Source organism: Pongo abelii, chromosome 21 (genome assembly GCF_028885655.2).
Source record: "Pongo abelii isolate AG06213 chromosome 21, NHGRI_mPonAbe1-v2.0_pri, whole genome shotgun sequence".
In the NCBI taxonomy this organism is placed as follows: domain Eukaryota; kingdom Metazoa; phylum Chordata; class Mammalia; order Primates; family Hominidae; genus Pongo; species Pongo abelii.
Window position 1 is genome coordinate 39,294,917 of NC_072006.2, and position 18,839 is coordinate 39,313,755.

The 18,839-nt window shown below is 46.2% G+C and overlaps 2 protein-coding genes across 3 annotated transcripts in view; one reads left to right on the plus strand and one right to left on the minus strand.

Annotated features, from left to right (window-relative positions):
- EDEM2 (ER degradation enhancing alpha-mannosidase like protein 2) overlaps positions 1-18,267 on the minus strand; it is a 31,904-nt gene extending 13,637 nt beyond the window's left edge. The window contains exons 1-7 of one of the 2 annotated variants that reach the window (XM_024239010.3): positions 18,028-18,267; positions 17,695-17,805; positions 15,847-15,886; positions 13,248-13,353; positions 8,947-9,072; positions 5,825-6,036; positions 2,744-2,885 (exon numbers count right to left, since the gene is read on the minus strand). In XM_024239010.3, the coding sequence (XP_024094778.1) occupies positions 2,744-2,885; positions 5,825-6,036; positions 8,947-9,072; positions 13,248-13,353; positions 15,847-15,886; positions 17,695-17,805; positions 18,028-18,134 (844 nt within the window). In that variant the 5' untranslated portion in view covers positions 18,135-18,267. The remainder of the gene's footprint in view (positions 1-2,743; positions 2,886-5,824; positions 6,037-8,946; positions 9,073-13,247; positions 13,354-15,846; positions 15,887-17,694; positions 17,806-18,027) is intronic. The other variant, XM_024239011.3, reaches the window with a different exon arrangement.
- Positions 18,268-18,362: 95 nt separating this feature from the next.
- Positions 18,363-18,839, plus strand: part of PROCR (protein C receptor) — a 63,867-nt gene continuing 63,390 nt past the window's right edge. The window contains exon 1 of the mRNA XM_054542192.2: positions 18,363-18,666. The gene's annotated coding sequence lies outside the window, so the exon portion shown is untranslated. The remainder of the gene's footprint in view (positions 18,667-18,839) is intronic.

The window sequence follows — 18,839 nt, forward strand, 5'->3', positions numbered from 1 at the left end:
AAGCTAACGTTAATTTATTATTGGAGCCCAGGCATGGTGGCTCATGCCTGTAATCCCAGCACTTTGGGAGGCCGAGGAGGGTGGAGATCACCTGAGGTCAGGAGTTTGAGACCAGCCTGGCCAGCATGGTGAAACCCCATCCGTCTCTACTAAAAATACAAAAATTAGGCCGGGCATGGTGGCTCACGCCTGTAATCCTAGCACTTTGGGAGGCCGAGGTGGGTAGATTGCCTGAGCTCAGGAGTTCAAGACCAGCCTGGGCAACACAGTGAAACCCCATCTCTACTAAAATACAAAAAATTAGCTGGGCATGGCAGCATGCCCCTGTAATCACAGCTACTCAGGAGGCTGAGGAAGGAGAATTGCTAGAACCCGGGAGGCAGAGATTGCAGTGAGCCGATATTGCACCACTGTACTCCAGCCTGAGCAACACAGTGAGACTCTGTCTCTAAAAGAAAAAAAAAATTAGCCAGGCATGGTGGTGGGCATCTGTAATCCCAGCTACTCAGGAGGCTGAGGCAGGAGAATCACTTGAACTGGGGAAGCAGAGGTTGCAGTAAACCAAGATCATGCCACTGCACTCCAGCCTGGGCAACAGAGCGAGACTCCATCTCAAAAAAAACAAAAAATTTATTATTGGAGAAAGAAAAAAAACTTAAATAAATTTAGTGTAGCCTAAGTGTACAGTATTTATAAAGTTTACAATAGTGTAATGTCCTAGACCCTGACATTCACTCACCACTCACTGACTCACCCAGAGCAACTTCCTGTCCTGTAAACTTCATTCATGGTAAGTGCCCTATACAGGTGTACCATTTTTTATCTTTTTACTGTATTTGTACTGTACTTCTTCTATGTTTAGATACATACTTACCATTCTATTACAATTGTCTATAATATTCAGTAGAGTAACATGCTGTACAGGTTTGTAGCCTGGGAGCAATAGGCTACACCATATAGCCTAGGTGTGTAGTTGGCTATACCATCTAGGTTTGCTTAAGTACACCCTATGATGTTTGCACAATGATGAAATCACCTAACGATGCAATTCTCAGAATATATCCCTGTCATTAAGCGATGCGTGACTACTGTTTTCCTATACATACACATCTATGAGAATGCTTAATTCATTAAATTTTTTAAAATTTTTATTTTTGAGACAGGGTCTTACTCTGTCACCCAGGCTGAAGTGCAGTGGTATGATCACGGCTCACTGCACCCTTGACTTCCCAGGGTCAAGCAATCCTTCACCTCAGCCTCCCAAGTAGCTGGGACTACAGGCACGCACCATCATGCCCAGCTAATTTTTTTTATTTTTTGTAGAGACGAGGTCTCACCATGTTGCCCAGGTTGATCTCGAACTTCTGGGGTCAAGCAATTCTCTCACCTCAGCCTCCCAAAACACTGGGATTAAAGGCATGAGCCACTGTGCCTAGCCGAAAAAGTTTAATTTATAAATTAGGCATGGGAAGAGATTAACAACAATAACTAATAATAAAACAGAACAAGTATAATAATATATTGTATAGAAGTTATGTGAATTTGTCTTTTTGGTAAGACAGAAAAAAAAGAAATTATGTAAACTTGGTGTCTCAAAATATCTTTTTTTTTTTTTTTTTTTTTTTTTAAGAGAGGGGGTCTTGCTATATTGCCCAGGCTGGTCTCAAACTCCTGGCCTCAAGCAATCCTCACTTCCAAAGAACTGGGACTACAGGCCTGAGCCACTGCACCCAGCCTCAAAATATCTTATCTGACTGTACTCACCTATTTTCAGACTGCAGTTGACCGTGGATAACTGAAACCATGGAAATGAAAACTGCGGATAACGGGGGACTATCGTAGCTATAATAATAATAATAGTAATTAGGTGCTCAACAATTCCTCAATATTGCTAGTGTCTAAGGGCCTGGAGGGTAAGATGTATTTATTCAACAGGCATTAATCTATTACCTACCACATGTAAAGCACTGTGGGAAACATAAGATGAATAAAGCATGGATTCTGCATTCAATTGGTAGAGCTGTAACTGTTGATAAGAGCTAACTGCAAGAAAGATGCTGAAGGTCCTAAATTCTGAAGAAGGGTCAAGCTACCTCCTGGGCAAGGCGACATTTAAGGTAGGCTTTGAAGGGTGAAAAGAATATGGACACAGGAAGACAGGAAAAAAGACATTCTAGGCCAAGAAGACGCCACGTGCAATGGCCAGGAGATAAGAAATCCAGGGCTACATACACAGAATGCAGCATGCTTCAGTTGGCTTTTGCAAGAAGGCACGAAGTGGAGTAGTGGGTATAAAGTGGGCAGTGTAAGTCCATAGTGACTCTGAATTCAGAACCGATTCTGCAGGCACTCAGGCCGGGCACGGTGGCTCACACCTGTAATCCCAGCACTTTGGGAGGCCAAGGCGGGCAGATCACCTGAGGTCTGGAGTTTGAGACCAGCCTGGCCAACATGGTGAAACACCATTTCTACTAAAAATACAAAAATTAGCTGGATGTGATGGTGTGCGCCTGTAGTCCACACCATCACATGCCCAGCTGCTCAGGAGGCTGAAGCATGAGAATCACTTGAACCTGGGAGGCAGAGGTTGCAGTGAGCCTAGATTGTGCCACTGCACTCCAGCCTGGGAGATGGAGCAAGACTCTGTCCCCCAAAAAAAAAAAAAAAAAAAAAAAGTTTTTAAACAACTCACACATCAACAAGAAAAATCAGGGGAAAAGCTCCCTTACTCTGCCCTTTTTACCTAGGAACATGGCCATGAGCTTCTTATCCTGAAGCAGGATGGCTCCTTTCACCAAGTACTCAAAGTAGGAGTCCACACCAGCCCCGATGCCTGCGTCCTGGGCCACCCACTTGCCAGTGAGCACATCAATGTGGTTGCCGACCTGAGAAAGAGAAAGACACACGGTCCCAACGGGAAGGCCAATGGCCAAAGAAAGATCTACTCACCGCCAACCCTGACTGCCCAGGGAGATGCAGGGCAGGCGCCCCAGTGCTTCTTGGGAAACATGCAGACCCTGAGAGGGAAGGGCAAGGCTGGATCACGGCCAGCCTTCCTGTACATCTGCATAGTAGAGATGCATCTCATGAACATTTATGAGGACTTAATTATACACATTGAGCAAAAAATGAAAAAGAAAAATGATTTGGAGTGTTTATGTCCTGCCTAGAGTGAGTGTGAGATGGGAGATGGGAATTTGCTGTTCCCACAATCTGCCTGATTTCTCAGCACTCAGCATGTGATTCCAGTATCTGAAGACACAGAAGTGCTTTACGTATTTCCATAAATTAACTCAAGAAGAACATCCACCAAGAAGCTGACAGAGTGGTTCTAAGGAAAGAAACCGAATAGCTGGAGACAGGGGCAAAAGGGGACTTCACCAATGTCACTGAGTACCCTTTTTTGTATCCTTTTACTTTTTTTTTTTTTAATTGTTCAGTCTCTGTAGAGACTGTTAAAAATTGCCAATGCTGGCCAGGCGCGGTGGCTCATGCCTATAATCCCAGCACTTTGGGAGGCTGAGGCGGGCAAAATCACTTGAGGTCAGAAGTCCGAGACCAACTTGGCCAACATGGTAAAACCCTGTCTCTAATAAAAACACACCAGGCATGGTGGTGTGCGCCTGTAATCCCAGCTACTCAGGAGGCAGAGGCACGAGAATCACTTGAACCCAAGAGGGGGAGGTTGCAGTGAGCCAAGATCGTGCCACTGCATTCCAGCCTGGGCAACAGGGGGAGACTGTCTCAAAAAAATAAACAAAGATACGTATTTTTCTATTTTATTGTATTTATTTTTTGTATTTTTAGTAGAGACATGGTTTCTCCATGTTGGTCAGGCTGGTCTCGAACTCCCGACCTCAGGTGATACGCCTGCCTCGGCCTCCCAAAGTGCTGGGATTACAGGCGTGAGCCACCGCGCCCAGCCAAAGATATGTATTTTTCATATGGCTTAGACCCTCATGGAAGCTGGTAACTTTATCTGTTACTCAAAGAAATAGCTAACTGTTCTGTGTTGGCTTGGGTCCCCCCAGCAGCACAACCTCATTCTGACTGAAAGTAGTTGATTTGGAAGGTAAGTCCTTGTAAACACCAGTAGAGGAGGGGGAAGTGAGGCAGGGCAAGGGAGGCAGCATTTAAGGGGTATGCCATCAGGCAGGTTTCCACCGTGGGAACTGGAGTTCAATCCTGCTGGGGAGCTCAGGAATTCAGTGTAGAGCTCGAGCTTCGGAGTGATCCCACCCAAGGGGCAGGGAACTGGAATGTTTATCCACCAACTCCCATCAGTATCAGTTACTGGCTTGAGAGCTACTCATGGGTAGCATTTAATCCTGATACCCTCAGCCAAAGGTAAGCAGAGTGGCTCCAGGCACCAGAGGAGACCCACAGGCAAAGAGGCGCAGGTGATAGCAGTTCGAAGACTGGCCTGTGTGCATGGAAATGGTAAGAGTTGAGAGGATATGGGCATGGCACCAACAGAATCTACTACAGTCCCACTGCTGGAGCAAAACCTGCCTGAGATGGACTAAGGGATTTACTACAGGTCTCCAGGGGGGCACCTTTATTTTTTTAAGATGAAGTCTCGCTCTTGTTGCCCAGGCTGGAGTGCAATGGCGTGATCTCGGCTCCTCGCAACCTCCGCCTCCCAGGTTCAGGCAATTCTCCTGCCTCAGCCTCCCAAGTAGCTGGGATTACAGGCATGCACCACCACGCCCGGCTAATTTTGTATTTTTTAGTAGAGATGGGGTTCTCCATGTTGGTCAGGCTGGTCTCGAACTCCCTATCTCAGGTGATCCACCCGCCTCAGTCTCCCAAAGTGCTGGAATTAACAGGCATGAGCCACTGCGCCCAGCCTTAGGGGGGGCACCTTCTTAAGGGATTTTCAAGGAGTCCTCACACAAGCTTTACTTTTCAAGCTGAATTAGCACCAGACTGCGTAAAATGTGCCTAGACCTGAACGCAGTCTTCCTAAGTCAGAGTGACTCAGCAAAGTTGGTATTAATATATTAACGTTACTGCTGAAGTAACTGAGGACCAGAGAGGTTGAGTGACTTGCTCAGGGTCACACAGTTTCAATGTAGCAAGGCCAGGGCCTGAATCCAGTTCTGACTAAATCCAGTGTTATGTCCTGGATGGCTTTGGCTCAATTACTGTTAATCTTATTGAATTATCCCATTTAGAAGCTGAAACTGACCTTAGAGATCATCTGGTCCAAAGTGTGTTCAATTTCCATGGGTTAATAGTACTGGAAGATAAAGGGAAGCTCTGGTGTTAAATAAGTTTGGGAAATGTTACATTAAACAAAGTTGAATAGATTTCTTTACTAGAGGACTTTTATTCTGCTCATGTGCATTCTGACTCTCAAAAAACGGGGGGGATATTATATATAATATTCCCCTAACTTAATTGGCCAAGACTTATTTTTTCACGCAACAGCCATTCAGTATGTCTCAGAACCGATGTCCTAAGAAACACAGCAAATACAGATAGACGCTAAAAATGAAGGCCGGACGAGCTGATGATCTGAAGTCATCAAGTGAGTCAGGGGCATGAAACATACGACCCTCTTCCTAGAAATCAGAGAATCTCAAGTGGTCAAAGCTTAATGCAGCCCCTGCTGCCTGCCAGAAATGTGCTTTCCCATTCTCCTCCCCATTCCAAGCCAAACTTGAATTGGAGGCTTGGTCTATTTTTGGTGTCCTGAGCCCAAATCCTGGACCACTCCCAAGGTCACCCTAAGTTTTCCTTGGCTTGACTGCAACTTATTGCTCAGAGCCCTGGGCCTCGTAAGCAGGGACTCAAACAGGAAGGGCAGCAGCGAACCTACCAGCCCGATATCTGACCGGCTCTCCCAGAGGCGCATCAAAGCCACTCTGGCCACATCTTCGAACACCGGGTCACCAGTGAGGCTGCTCAGGGTGGCAAATTCAACAATGAAGGTCCCAATCCCTGCCGTACAGGTGACAGGGGTCTCTCCTGGGTTCACGCCATGAAGTAAGTTCACCGTTCCATATGGCATGCCAGTGGGGGTCTGAAAGGCTGAACAATTGACAAATTATGACCCCGGACAGGAGCAGGGGGATAGGGATAGTTCTGATACACGCCCAAAGCCTGGGACCTTAGCCAGCACTTCCCTCTTTCTCCTGGGTGTCCTGCTAGAGTCTGAGCCAGAGAAAGATAAATGTCATAACTGGAGGGCCCTGAGCAGCCACCCAGCCCAGATGCTGTCAAACACTGCTCTGCACAACCCTTGGGTTCCTGCTCGTGATGAGGGGGCAGGGAGCAGGCTGTGCTCCACACACATTCGCTTTAGCTAGAGAGCTTTAGCTATTTTTATTTATTTTACACTACGCCTTCAAAGCCCAGGCAGGTAACTTATTGTGATGCAGGCAGGGTTTAAGCCACAGAAAGTGGTGGGGCTTGTGGCACAATGACAAGAGTAAGCCCCGTTCAAAGCCCTTCATAGACTTTTGGCTCACACCTATAATCCCAGCACTTTGGGTGGCCAAGGCAGGCAGATCACTTGAGGCCAGGAGTTCGAGACCAGCCTGGCCAACATGGTGAAACCCTGTTTCTACTAAAAATACAAAAATTAGACAAGCGTGGTGGTGCACGCCTGTAATTCTGGCTATCTGGGAGTTGAGGCACGAGAACTGTTGGAACCCAAGAGGCGTGGGCTGCAGTGAGCTGAGATTGCACCACTGCACTCCAGCCTGGGCGACAGAGCGAGACCCTGTCTCAAAATAATAATAATAATAAACAAAGCCATTCACAGGCTTTAAATAAAGATCTCTGCTTTAAATAAAGAGTATAGGGGCTAAATTATTTTTAAAGGGAAGCAAAATAGGATATAAACCACTAAACCACGGATATAGTATGACCCTCGATTTATAGGTAGGGAAAACCATGCCTGTAAAGAAGTGATTCAGCCACAGGTCACACAGAGAGAGTCAAACAGAGCTGGGATGGGAACGCCTCCCCTGTGCCCACCCCTAGCCCCAGTCCAGTTCTCTGCCCGCCCCACCCAAGTGCCTTCTGGTTCAAGATGAGAACTGGACAACCAGCCAGAGGCAGAGATTTCCTCTCCAGGCCTAAAGGTCAAACAACTCCAGAGCGGCCTATGTGTCACCAAACTGTGAACAAAGGTGTCGACACTTCCAAGAACCACAGGGTCTAGCAACTCTGTCTGCCACAGATAAGAAACTTGCTATCTGGCAGGCACCAGCGGGAGAGCAAGTCACAACTAGGAAGGGCTCTAAGCAATATTTCAGAAAAAGTCAGGCTGTATTAAAAAGGAGTGACAAAATCCTGTTTCTTGACCTTTTTTTATAAAATGACCAATGACCAAAAATAATTAAATTATAAAGGAGGAGCAGCTAGGCAGAGTTTCCAGAGTTTCCTCCAGGGACGAATCACACAGGACACAATGTCTGCAAGGAGACGCTCAAGCCATGAGCCATGAGCCATGAGTGAGACCTGAACCCAGGTCACCCACTATCCTCAGCTCTCCCTCAAAGGAAAGGCAACTGCTATGTGAGAAGGATAAAGAGGCCGGATGTGGTGGCTCACACCTGTAATCCCAACACTTTGGGAGGCCAAGGCAGGTGGATCACTTGATCCCGGGAGTTCAAGACCAGCCTGGGCAACATGGTGAAATCTCATCTCTACAGAAAAAAATTTAGCCATGCGCGGTGGCATCTGCCTGTAATCCCAGCTACTCAGGAGGCTGAGGTGGGAGAATCAACTGAGCCCAGAAGTACAAGAGGCTGCAGTAAGCCATGATCACGCCACTGCACTCTAGCCTGGGCAACAGAACGAGACCGTGTCTCAAAAAAAAAAAAAAAATTAAGAAAGAAAAGGGATAAATAAGTGAGATGGCCAAGAGGCTAATGGAAAGCATAGTGTGACGTGTCTGGGTGTGAACAGTCCTCAGAGCCTCCACCACACCCTGAAGGGAACACAGTGTACAGTTGATGCTACTGAGCCTGGTGTTACTGCCCCACTAGACAAAAACATGGAGGCTTGGCCTGCAGCCCTGGACACAGCTTAGCCACAAAACAAATCTCTCTCGTTTTAAAAGTATTGGAGGTTCTCTAAGCAGTTTCTCCTTCCTGACCTCATTTTAGCCTCCCCAAAACCCGATGTGGTAGGGAGGTGGAAATTATGATTCTCATTTGATAGATGGAGAAATTAAACTGTGGAGAGAGGCCAGACACAGTGGCTCATGCCTGTAATCCCAGCACTTTGGGAGGCCGAGGCAGGCAGATCACTTGAGGTCAGGAGTTTGAGACCAGCCTGATCAACATGATGAAACTTCATCTCTACTAAAAAATACAAAAATTAGCTGTGCATGGTGGCAGGCGCCTATAATCCCAGCTACTCAAAAGGCTGAGGCAAAAGAATTGCTTGAACCCAGGAGGCGGTGGTTACAGTGACCTGAGATTGCGCCACTGCACTCCAGCCTGGGCGACAGAGCAAGACTCCATCACAAACAAACAAACAGCAAACTGTGAAGAGAAAGAGTGGCTTGGTCAAGATGTTGGCTGGCAGAGCTGAGTCTAGAATCCAGGGCTGTTAATGCTCACACCAACACCCTTCCCTGGGCCCCTGTTACTCCAGCAGTGTGTGCAATAACTGTAGAACCTGGGAGGGGACAAATGGGCTCATTCAAAATAAGGGTAATGGCCTTCCCCCCACCAGCTGGCCACCTTCAACCATTCCCTGCAAACAATAATGAGGTCAACTCATCCATCTGGGTCAGGGCCCCAGCAGGCCCTTAAAATGCCCAGGACACTCCTGATTTCCATGGTGGGTGCCTGGTGGGTAGAAAGACCAAATACACCTGGTGAGAAATACCAGGAATTAATTCAGCACTGCCACTCTCATCTTCAGCAAGGGAAGCAGGACCTACTGGACTTCATCTCTGCCCCACCTCTGTGCGGGTCTTACCTGGGAGGAGTTTTCGGGCCGCCTCCTCAGCCATTCTCAGGAGAGGCCCAGAACAGGGCCATCCAGCCTCTACTTCCACCCCAGCCTTCTTGGAGAGCAGATGAGCAGACAGGAGTCCTCCTACGACTACAGATGGCACAGAAAGCAAATGGCACAGTCCAAAGGGAAAGACCGAGGGACCAAGGATCTTTCCCCTGTGCGAGTTAAACCTAAACACTCTATTGTGGGGCGCATGTTCTCAGGACCTCCTGAGGCTATTTCATGGGTAAAAACAAACAAACAAAAAACCTCACTCTATTGGGGTGGCTCACTGGGAAAGAGCTAGAGCCACCTAGCGAAAAAAGAGTCCCTTAATCCCACATATTTATATGGTGTTAAGTTTATGGGGTTTTCTTCTCTTGGTGCCTCACAGGAACAGTGGCTGTTTTTTGTAAGTCCCTATTGTGTACCAAGCACTAAGTACTACTGCCCCCTCTTCATATGAAGATACTGAGGTTCCATGAGATAAAGTGACTTGCCCCAGGTCACCCATCTAGTAGGTGGTAGGGCTGAGTATCTTTGATTCCAAAGCCCATGCTCATTCCATTTGTCACTCTGTCTGTCTCCCAGTCACATGTCATACCCGGGGGGAAGGGGTAATGGTGGTTATTACCTTTATTTAACTAATTTATCTATTTCAACTTATTATGCAATATTTAGAACTTTTTTTTTTTTTTTTTTTTTTTTTTTTTGAGACGGAGTCTCGCTGTGTCGCCCAGGCTGGAGTGCAGTGGCGCGATTTCGGCTCACTGCAAGCTCCACCTCCCAGGTTCATGCCATTCTCCTGCCTCAGCCTCCTGAGTAGCTGGGACTACAGGTGCTCACCACCATGCCCGGCTAATTTTTTTTGTATTTTTTTTTGTAGACACGGTGTTTCACTGTGCTAGCCAGGATGGTCTCAATCTCCTGACCTCATGATCCGCCTGTCTCAGCCTCCCAAAGTGCTGGGTTTACAGGCGTGAGCCACCACACCCGGCCTATTTAGAACTTTTAAAAAGACACAAAGGTTCTTGGAAATACAGCTAAATAGATATCCTGAGTGGCCCTCTCACTGAAAATAACTGGTGACCCTAAGCTTCAAAATTCCACTCTTCCCTGCAGAGAGGGAATAGGAGACCAAGGTCAGACCTGCCCCAAGTGGAAGTCTGATAAAAGTTCCCTATGTAGGCCAGGCATGGTGGCTCATGTCTGTAGTCCCAGCACTTTGGGAGCCGAGGTGGACAGATCACAGAAGTCAGGAGATGGAGACCATCCCGGCTAACATGGTGAAACCCTGGGAAAAGTCTGGGAATGGTGGCTCACGCCTGTAATCCCAGCACTTTGGGAGGCTGAGGCAGGTGGACTGCCTGAGCTCAGGAGTTCGTGACCAGCCTGGTAAACACGGTGAAACCCTGTCTCTATTAAAAATACAAAAAATGAGCCGGGCGTGGCGTTGTGCGCCTGTAGTCCCAGCTACTCGGGAGGCTGAGGCAGGAGAATTCCTTGAACCCAGGAGGCGGAGGTTGCAGTGAGCTAAAATCACGCCACTGCACTCCAGCCTGGGCGACAGAGCGAGACTCCAACTCAAAAAAAAAAAAAAAAAAGAAAAGAAATCTACATGTATGTACATTATCGTAAAACTGCAGAACACCAAAGGGAAAAATGATCTCGAATGCAGCCAGAATCCATGTAATAATAATTATTAATGCTGGGTGATGGGCACATCTGGTTCATTATACTATTTTCTCTACTTTTATGTTTGAAGTTTTCCATAATAAAAAGTTTTGAAAAGGAGGAGACAGCCAAAGTGAAAACCAAAACAAGATTCTCTACAAAGAAATAATAATTAAATTGACAGATTGCTTCTTAACAATAATGAAACCAGAAGATAATGGAAAAATTTTTCAACACAATAAGAGAAAGTAATCATCAACCTAGAACCATACGCCCAGCAAAAATATCACCGAAAGGCCAACCAAAGACAGTGGAATAAAGACATTTTTATATAAACAAAAGCTGGGAATGTTTACGAAGCACACACCTGCATTAAAGGAAATTCTAAAGGAAATACTTTAGAGAAAAGGTCTGAGACATGAAAAGAAAAAATAGTCAAAAAAGTGGTAAATAGGCCAGGCACAGTGGCTCACGCCTGTAATTCCAGCACTTTGGGAAGCCAACGCAGGTGGATCACTCAAGATCAGGAGTTTGAGACCAGCCTGGCCAATGTGGTGAAACACCATCTCTACTAAAAATACAAAAATTAGCCTGGCGTGGTGGTACACACCTGTAATCCCAGCTACTCTGGAGGCTGAGGCAGGAGAATCGTTTAAACCCAGGAGGTGGGGGTGAGCCAAGATCGTGCCACTGCACTCCAGCCTGGGTGACAGAGTGAGACTCTATTTCAAACCAACAACAACAAAAAAGTGGTAAATATATGTGTAAATGCAAAACTTCAACAGTATAGAATAAAAATTATAATGTATGGCAGGTTTAAAACAAATAACTAAAATATGTAACTATAGCATATAGGTCAGGATGTTCTCTAAGCCAGGTTTTGCATTATTCAGGAGAAGAACAAAGATTTTCATTAAATTTAGACTTTGATAAGTTATATTTGTTAAATTTGCTTGGAAAACTATGTAAAAAGCTAGGTATTGTGCATAATTTCCATATTAGTAAGAGGAAAATGGAATGGGGGGAAAAACAATCTAAAGAAGGCATGAAAAAGGACAAAATAAAGGAACATAAAGAAGATGGCACAGGGCCGGGTGCAGTGGCTCACACCTATAATCCCAGCACTTTGGGAGGCTGAGGCGGGCTGATCACCTGAGGTCAGGAGTTTGAGACTAGCCTGGCCAACATGGTGAAACCCCATCTCTACAAAAAATACAAAAATTAGCAGGGCGTGGTGGCGGGCACCTGCAATCCCAGCTACACGGGAGGCTGAGACAGGAGAATCACTTGAACCCGGGAGGCAGAGGTTGCAGTAAGCCGAGATCGCATCACTATACTCCCGCCTGGGCGACAGAGCGAGACTCCGTCTCAAAAAAAAAAAGAAGATGGCACAGAGGGCACAATACTGTAGAAATGAGTGCAAATATATCAGTAATTACAGTAAATGTAAATGGATTAAATGTGTCAGTTAAAGACTGTCAGAATGGATAAACAAAATATAATACTCTATTTGCAAAAGATGTATCTAATCATAAAACTACAGAAAGATGGAAAGGATAGAAAAAGATACATGGGAAAAGGTCAACCAAAAGAAAGCTGGTGTCAATTATATTCATATCAGAAATGAAGGTATAAGAATGACCTTCATTCACAGATGACAAACTGGGCTCAGAAGCTGGGAGACACAGCAACAAGCACAGCCTCAAACTCAGGCCGGATTCCTAAACCAGGATTTTAGACCATGTTGTCCGTCTGCTCTCTTCTCTTTTTTAAACTTTTATGGGTCATATGTCTGGAATATAAGTTTCATTGCAGAAAACATACAAAATAATGGGGAAAAACAGAACTCTGCCATCCAGAGGTGACAGCTGTTAAGTGGTTTAGAGGTTCGATGCAAATAAGGGCTGTGGTAGCTTCACAAGAATCACTGGAAGTCTGCTAAAAATACTGATTCTAGGACCCAACACAGAGATTCCAATTCATTAGGTTTAGGGTGGAGCCTCAACATTTGAATTTTTTAAAAGGTCCCAAGTGGTTCCTATGGGCTGCCAAGTTTGGAAGATTAATGCCCTGGATTTGCACTGTCCAATACAATAATCACTAACCACATGTGACTGCTTAAATTTAATATCATTACAATTAAATGAAATTAAAAATTCAGTTCCATAGTTGTAGTAGATACATTTCAAATGCTCAATAGCTCATGTGGTTCGTGGCTACCATACTGGACAAAACACAGATATAAAACGTTTCCTATCATTGCAGAAAATTGGATTGGACAGACAATAAGTTCCAAGAAGGCAAGGATCATATCTTTCTTGTTCATAGCTGTGTGCCTAGTATCAAATACATATTAAAGAGGTGAGTAATCTGGTGTATTTCTTTCCAGTCTTTTAGTCTCCTGCTCACTTTCACATCTGAAACTGATGGGGAAATCCTGAGACTTCCCCACCTCACCCTCCAGGAGGGAAGACGAGCTCTGTCGGTCAGAGGTTTTGGCCAAGGGTCCTGGCATGGTCAGTCCTGAAAATCCTATTTACCACTTCTTGGTTTACAGAGGCAACTTCACACTCTTTTTTCTTTTAAAGGTCCTAGAGAGCAGCACTCACCTCGAATGTTGGTTTCAAACACAGAGGCGTTCACATCAATATCAAAGTCCACGTTGTCCTGGAGCACTTCAACCACTCTTTGGAATTCTGAGACATTCCCCAAAATCTGGAAATAAAAAAGAGACCTGACAATGAGGCTCTTACATGCATGGAGGCAGATTCAGAGTCTGGGATCCTATGTTGACGTGGCCCTCACTAATTCCACTTAAGACCTCCAGTTTCTGTCCTAGGATTGTTGACAGCAGAAGAAAACACTGAGAGCTAGAAATCATCTAGAGACTTCATACCGAGAGACTGGTTAAGTAAATTCCTAGGTCCCAATTAAGAGTCACTATGTCGTCATTTAAATGGACACAATATAAAGAACGCAAACTACACATAGAAGTCTTAGGTTTTTTGTTTTGTTTTTTTGAGACAGAGTCTCGCTGTGTTGCCCAGGGTGGAGTGCAGTGGCGCGATCTCAGCTCACTTCAAACTCCGCCTCCCAGGCTCAAGCGATTCTCCTGCCTCAGCCCCCTGAGTAGCTGGGATTATGCACCACCATGCCCAGCTAATTTTTGTATTTTTAGTAGAGACGGGGTTTCACCATGTTGGCCAGGCTGGTCTCAAACTCCTGACCTCGTGATCCACCTGCCTTGGCCTCCGAAAGTGCTGAGATTACAGGTGTGAGCCACTGCACCTGGCCAAAAGTCTTAGTTTGACATTTGCAGTAGATATCAGTTGTCACTTTCAACCTTGTGGAAAACAGAACAGGTTGGTTGGCCCAAAACTAATTCATTCCTACTCTCTTTACCTCATGGCCTCCCACCAGAGGCTGGAAATGCAGAAGCTTTCTCAGCCTCCTTTGCTGCTGCAGTTGATTGTGTTACCCAGTGAATTCTGACCCTTGAGAGGTCTACTGGGGGCACTTCTGGGAAGGCTTCTGTTTTCTTAATACCAAGGGACAAACACAGCTAACATGGCTTTTAGTCTCTCTCTTTCTGCCTTGGACTCAGACTCTATTTCTGAAGCGATGGCAGCTATGTGAAACCATGAGGTACTAAGCATTAGAATAAAAGCCAAAACACTAACGATACTGGAATGCAAAGCTACAAAGACCCTGGTCTCTGACGACACAGTTGAGTAGCTGACCCAATGCTAGAAATTACCTCTAGACTTTCTTTTACTTGAGAAAATAAACCCTCTTTATTTAAACCGTTAGCCAAATGCAATCTCAATCTCTCTTCTTTTGATAGTAACATCTCAATTTACCCTTGAGGAATCACTCTTCCCCGGTAGTCACTCCTGTGGTTTGGGAGAGGCTGATCCCATCCCTCTAGCTGTGGAGTGGGTACTTGACCTGGACCAGTCCAAGTCTTTTTTTTTGAGACAGGGTCTTGCTCTGTTACACAGGTTGGAGTGCAGTGGTGTGATCATAGCTCATCACAGCCTCGAACTCTGGGGCTTGAGCAATGTTGGCCTCCCAAAGCGCTGGGATTACAGGCATGAGCCACCACACCTGGCCCTTTTTACCTTTCTAAGTATCAGGTTTCTTTTATATCTTTTTTTTGTTTGTCTGAGACAGGGTTTTACCCTGTTACCCAGACTGGAGTGCAGTGGCGATCTCGGCTCACTGCAACCTCTGCCTCCCTGACTCAAACAATCCTCCCACCTCACCCTCCTCCCTAACAGATGGAGCCACAGACATGTGCCATCATGCCTAATTTTTTATATTTTTGGTAGAGACGGGGTTTCACCATATTGCCCAGGCTGGTCTTGAACTCCTGTGCTCAAGTGATCCTCCTGCCTTGGCCTCCCAAAGTGCTGGGATTACAGGCGTGAGCCACTGCGCCCAGCCCTAAGCATCAGGTTTCTTAGCAATAAGAAGGAGTAAAGGTACTTACCTCAAGAAGTTGTTGGAAGAATTAATACATGTCTGTACTAAGCCCTACAGAAACATACTAACTAGTCACTATTTTTTTATAATTTTTTTTGAGATGAAGTTTCACTCTTGTCACCCAGGCTGTAGTGCAATGGTGCAATCTCGGCTCACTGCAACCTCCGCCTCCTGGGTTCAAGCAATTCTCCTGCCTCAGCCTCTCCAGTAGCTGGGATAACAGACATGTGCCACTGCGTGGGGCTAATTTTTTGTATTTTAATAGAGACGGGGTTTCACCATATTGGCCAGGCTGGTCTCGAACCCCTGACCTCAGGTGATCTGCCTGCCTCGGCCTTCCAAAGTGCTGGGATTACAGGTGTGAGCCACCGTGCTCAGCCTGATATCCTTTTATTATCATTGAACATGGCCCCTAGAATGTAAGCCTCTGAAACAGGAGATGTCAAAGTCTCTGTATCCCCCAGAGAGCTATGCAAGCCTATCACAATTCTCTGTACATAACAGATCCTCTATAAATGTTTGCTAAATAAATGAATCTGCATAAGTTGTAGTTCGTTTTTCCCTATCTAGCTAGGCAACCACAGCCGGACGCTTCAGAATCATGAGATGCAAATAAAAGGCCTAGGAGAGGAATTCATTTTTCACCCACAGTCACGCTGCCAAAAGAGGAAGGATGTTGGTTATGTAACAGTGGAAAGGAAAAGAAACAGACGAGATACTTACCAGCAAGGTGTCCAGTGCATCAATTAGAGTCAGAGAAAAACTGCAAAAGGACAGAAATCCCAGCCGCTTAGTAAGAAAATCAAATACCAGATATTGTGGCTGCCCTAGATCTGATCCCCCTAAAACTAAATGAGGCAAAGTAATGCCTCTGCCTGTCCCACTTACAGTCACAACAGAGAAATCACAGTGAAAATCGCAGGGATCCTCTGACCCACTTAATGCACCTGGGAGGGTTGGCTGATGTAGCTCAATTGTAATTAAATACATCACCTATAGTCTGGCATTCTCCTCTACCATTGGGAGGCAGTATAAGATTGTAGCTTAAAGCACAGGCCTTTTACCAATTTTCACGTCTAGGAATTTACCTCACAGTGAACAGCTGAGAGTGTTCATGGCCGTATTGCTTAGAACAGCAAGAGGCTGGAAAGAACCCAACTGTCCACCCATTAATGGGTGATTAAACTGTGTTATAAACAGTGCAAAACTATGAAGTTATCAAAAAGATTGTTATCAAGACTTCTATGTGCTGATGGAAAGACATTCGAATTGTTTTTAATGAAAAAGACAGGGTGGTTTACTATGTTTCCATCTATGCTTCAAAAAGACATACTGACAGAAAGCAGATCAGCAATTGTTAGGGTCAGTGGTGGTGCAGGGATGAACTATAAAGGGCCACAAGGGAACTTTTTAAAGTGACAGAAGTGTTTCATATCTTGACTGTGATGGTTGTCACTTCAAACGAGTGTAGGCTGGGCACGGTGGCTCATGCCTGTAATCCCCCAGCACTTTGAGAGGCCGAGGTGGGTGGATCACCCGAGGTCAGGAGTTCAAGACCAGCCTGGCCAAATGGCAAAACCCCTTCTCCACAAAAAAATTAGCTGGGTGTGGTGGTGGGTTCCTGTAATCCCAACTACTTGGGAGGCTGAGGCAGGAGAATCGCTTGAAGCCAGGAGGCAGAAGTTGTAGTGAGCCAAGATCACACCATTGCACTCCAGCCTGGGTAACAAGAGCGAAACTCCATCTCAAAAAAAAAAAAAAAAAAAGTGTATTTTATTATATGCAAATTACGCCTTTAAGAGGTTCATTTTAAAAAGATACACATACACACATCTATATATATATATATAATGGTATTAACCAAGAATATTTCTGGAGAGATACAAAGGAAAGTTAATAGTTGGAATTCTAGGGTATGGAAGATATTTATTGTATATAATTTTTTACCACTCGAATTTGCCATTTGCATTTACTTTGTTTCAACTTAAAAAAATAAAAACCATCACAAGTTTTGAGTTTACTTAATTTCTCCCGACCTTAGCACATTCGTGTGTAAAACAGGGATAATGGCACCTAACTCGGGGTATTAAGATACTGAGCTGAGATCTGAATGACAAGCAGCAGCCAGTGATGGGAGGAAAACGGGGAGAGTGTATTTCAGGCACAGGGAACACCAACTACAAAGACTTAAGTTTTAGAAGTGTCACACTCCTTCCTGGATCTGAATGCCCACCTACACAATGAAAGCGTTGGGTTTTCTAATTCTTGGAGCCCTTCCACGGTATCTTGTTACTCCAGAAATTGCCTATGTCCCCACAGCTGATGCCTGTTACTGCTGGGGCTGAGCCCAGCGATCCAGCCCACCCGGCTAATCCAGGACTTTTTTTCACTGCGAGAGGCTAAGTGGATCCTGGAGGTGATAGCAAGAATTGGGGGAAGCGCGGCTCTAGCTCAGCTGGGAGCTTTCTGGTGCCGGTGAGGAGACCATGAAGCCACCAGCCCCAGCTGACCCGCCCGCCTAGGCCCAGAGAGTCAGACCCTGGCCGCCCTTTGCCCCTCCGCTCGCACTACCTGCCCCAGGTGTCGTGCCCGTCACAGGTGAGAGGTCGCAGCTCATCGAAGGGAAAGGCATTCTCCAGGTAGCTGTCGTAGGCGTGGTAGAACATGGCCTTGACTCGCTCCCTGGGCGGGGGACGAGAAATCAGGCATGGGGCAAGAACACAAAAACAAGCAGGGGAAGAACAACATACAGGGCGGAAAGTGGGAATCACTAGCTGATTTCTGCCTGGGACCTAGCGGCTGGGTCGGAGCAAGTCGGGGTCTGGGATGGACGGAAAGGGAAAGGACCCGGTTCGCGCTTCCCATTCCCCAACTGCGAACGGGCGGGAACCTGGCCTCCTTCACCTGTAGTGGGCGGGATCTGGCGCGGAGCCGTCGGGACCTGGCGCACCATGGTGCAGAGGCAGCAGCGCGCACAGGAGGCCGAGCGGGATGAGCAGCCGGAAAGGCATAGAGCTCACGTCCTCTCAGCGCCCCCGCAGCAGCAGCAGCCACTGCAACCAGCTCATCCTGGGAGCTGCTGCGGGTTCTTCCGGGGATCCGCGCCACTGCGCCTGCGCGCTGGGAAATCAGCCTCTCACTTCCGGACTACAAGCCCCGGAATGCAATGGGCAGCTAAACGCGGCCGAAGAGCAACTTGGGATATACGGTTTCGGAAACACTAATCAACGTGTCTTAAAGACAGTGGCTGTTGTTACTACTGTTATTAATTAATGTTTTAATAATAGCAGCTAGCATATACTGAGCACTTGTTGTGTACTAGTACTGTACGGAGCATTTAAAATGCATTCTCTCATTCATTTTTTTCAACAACCTTATTAAGCATGAAGGCAGGGTAAGCATGAGAAATGTTCAGCCTTTACCATTATTATCTAGCAGGACCAGCCGCAGACAAAACTCCTCAGACACCGGGTTAAAGAAGGAAGGAGCTTTATTCAGCCGGGAGCGTCCGCTGACTCACGTCTCAAAAACCGAGCTTCCCGAGTGAGCAATTCCTGTCCCTTTTAAGAGCTTACAACTCTAAGGGGGTCCGCGTGAGAGGGTCGTGATTGATTGAGCAAGCAGCGGGTATGTGACTGGAGGCTGCATGCACCGGTAATCAGAACGGAACAGAACAGGACAGGGATTTTCACAGTGTTTTTCCATACAATGTCTGG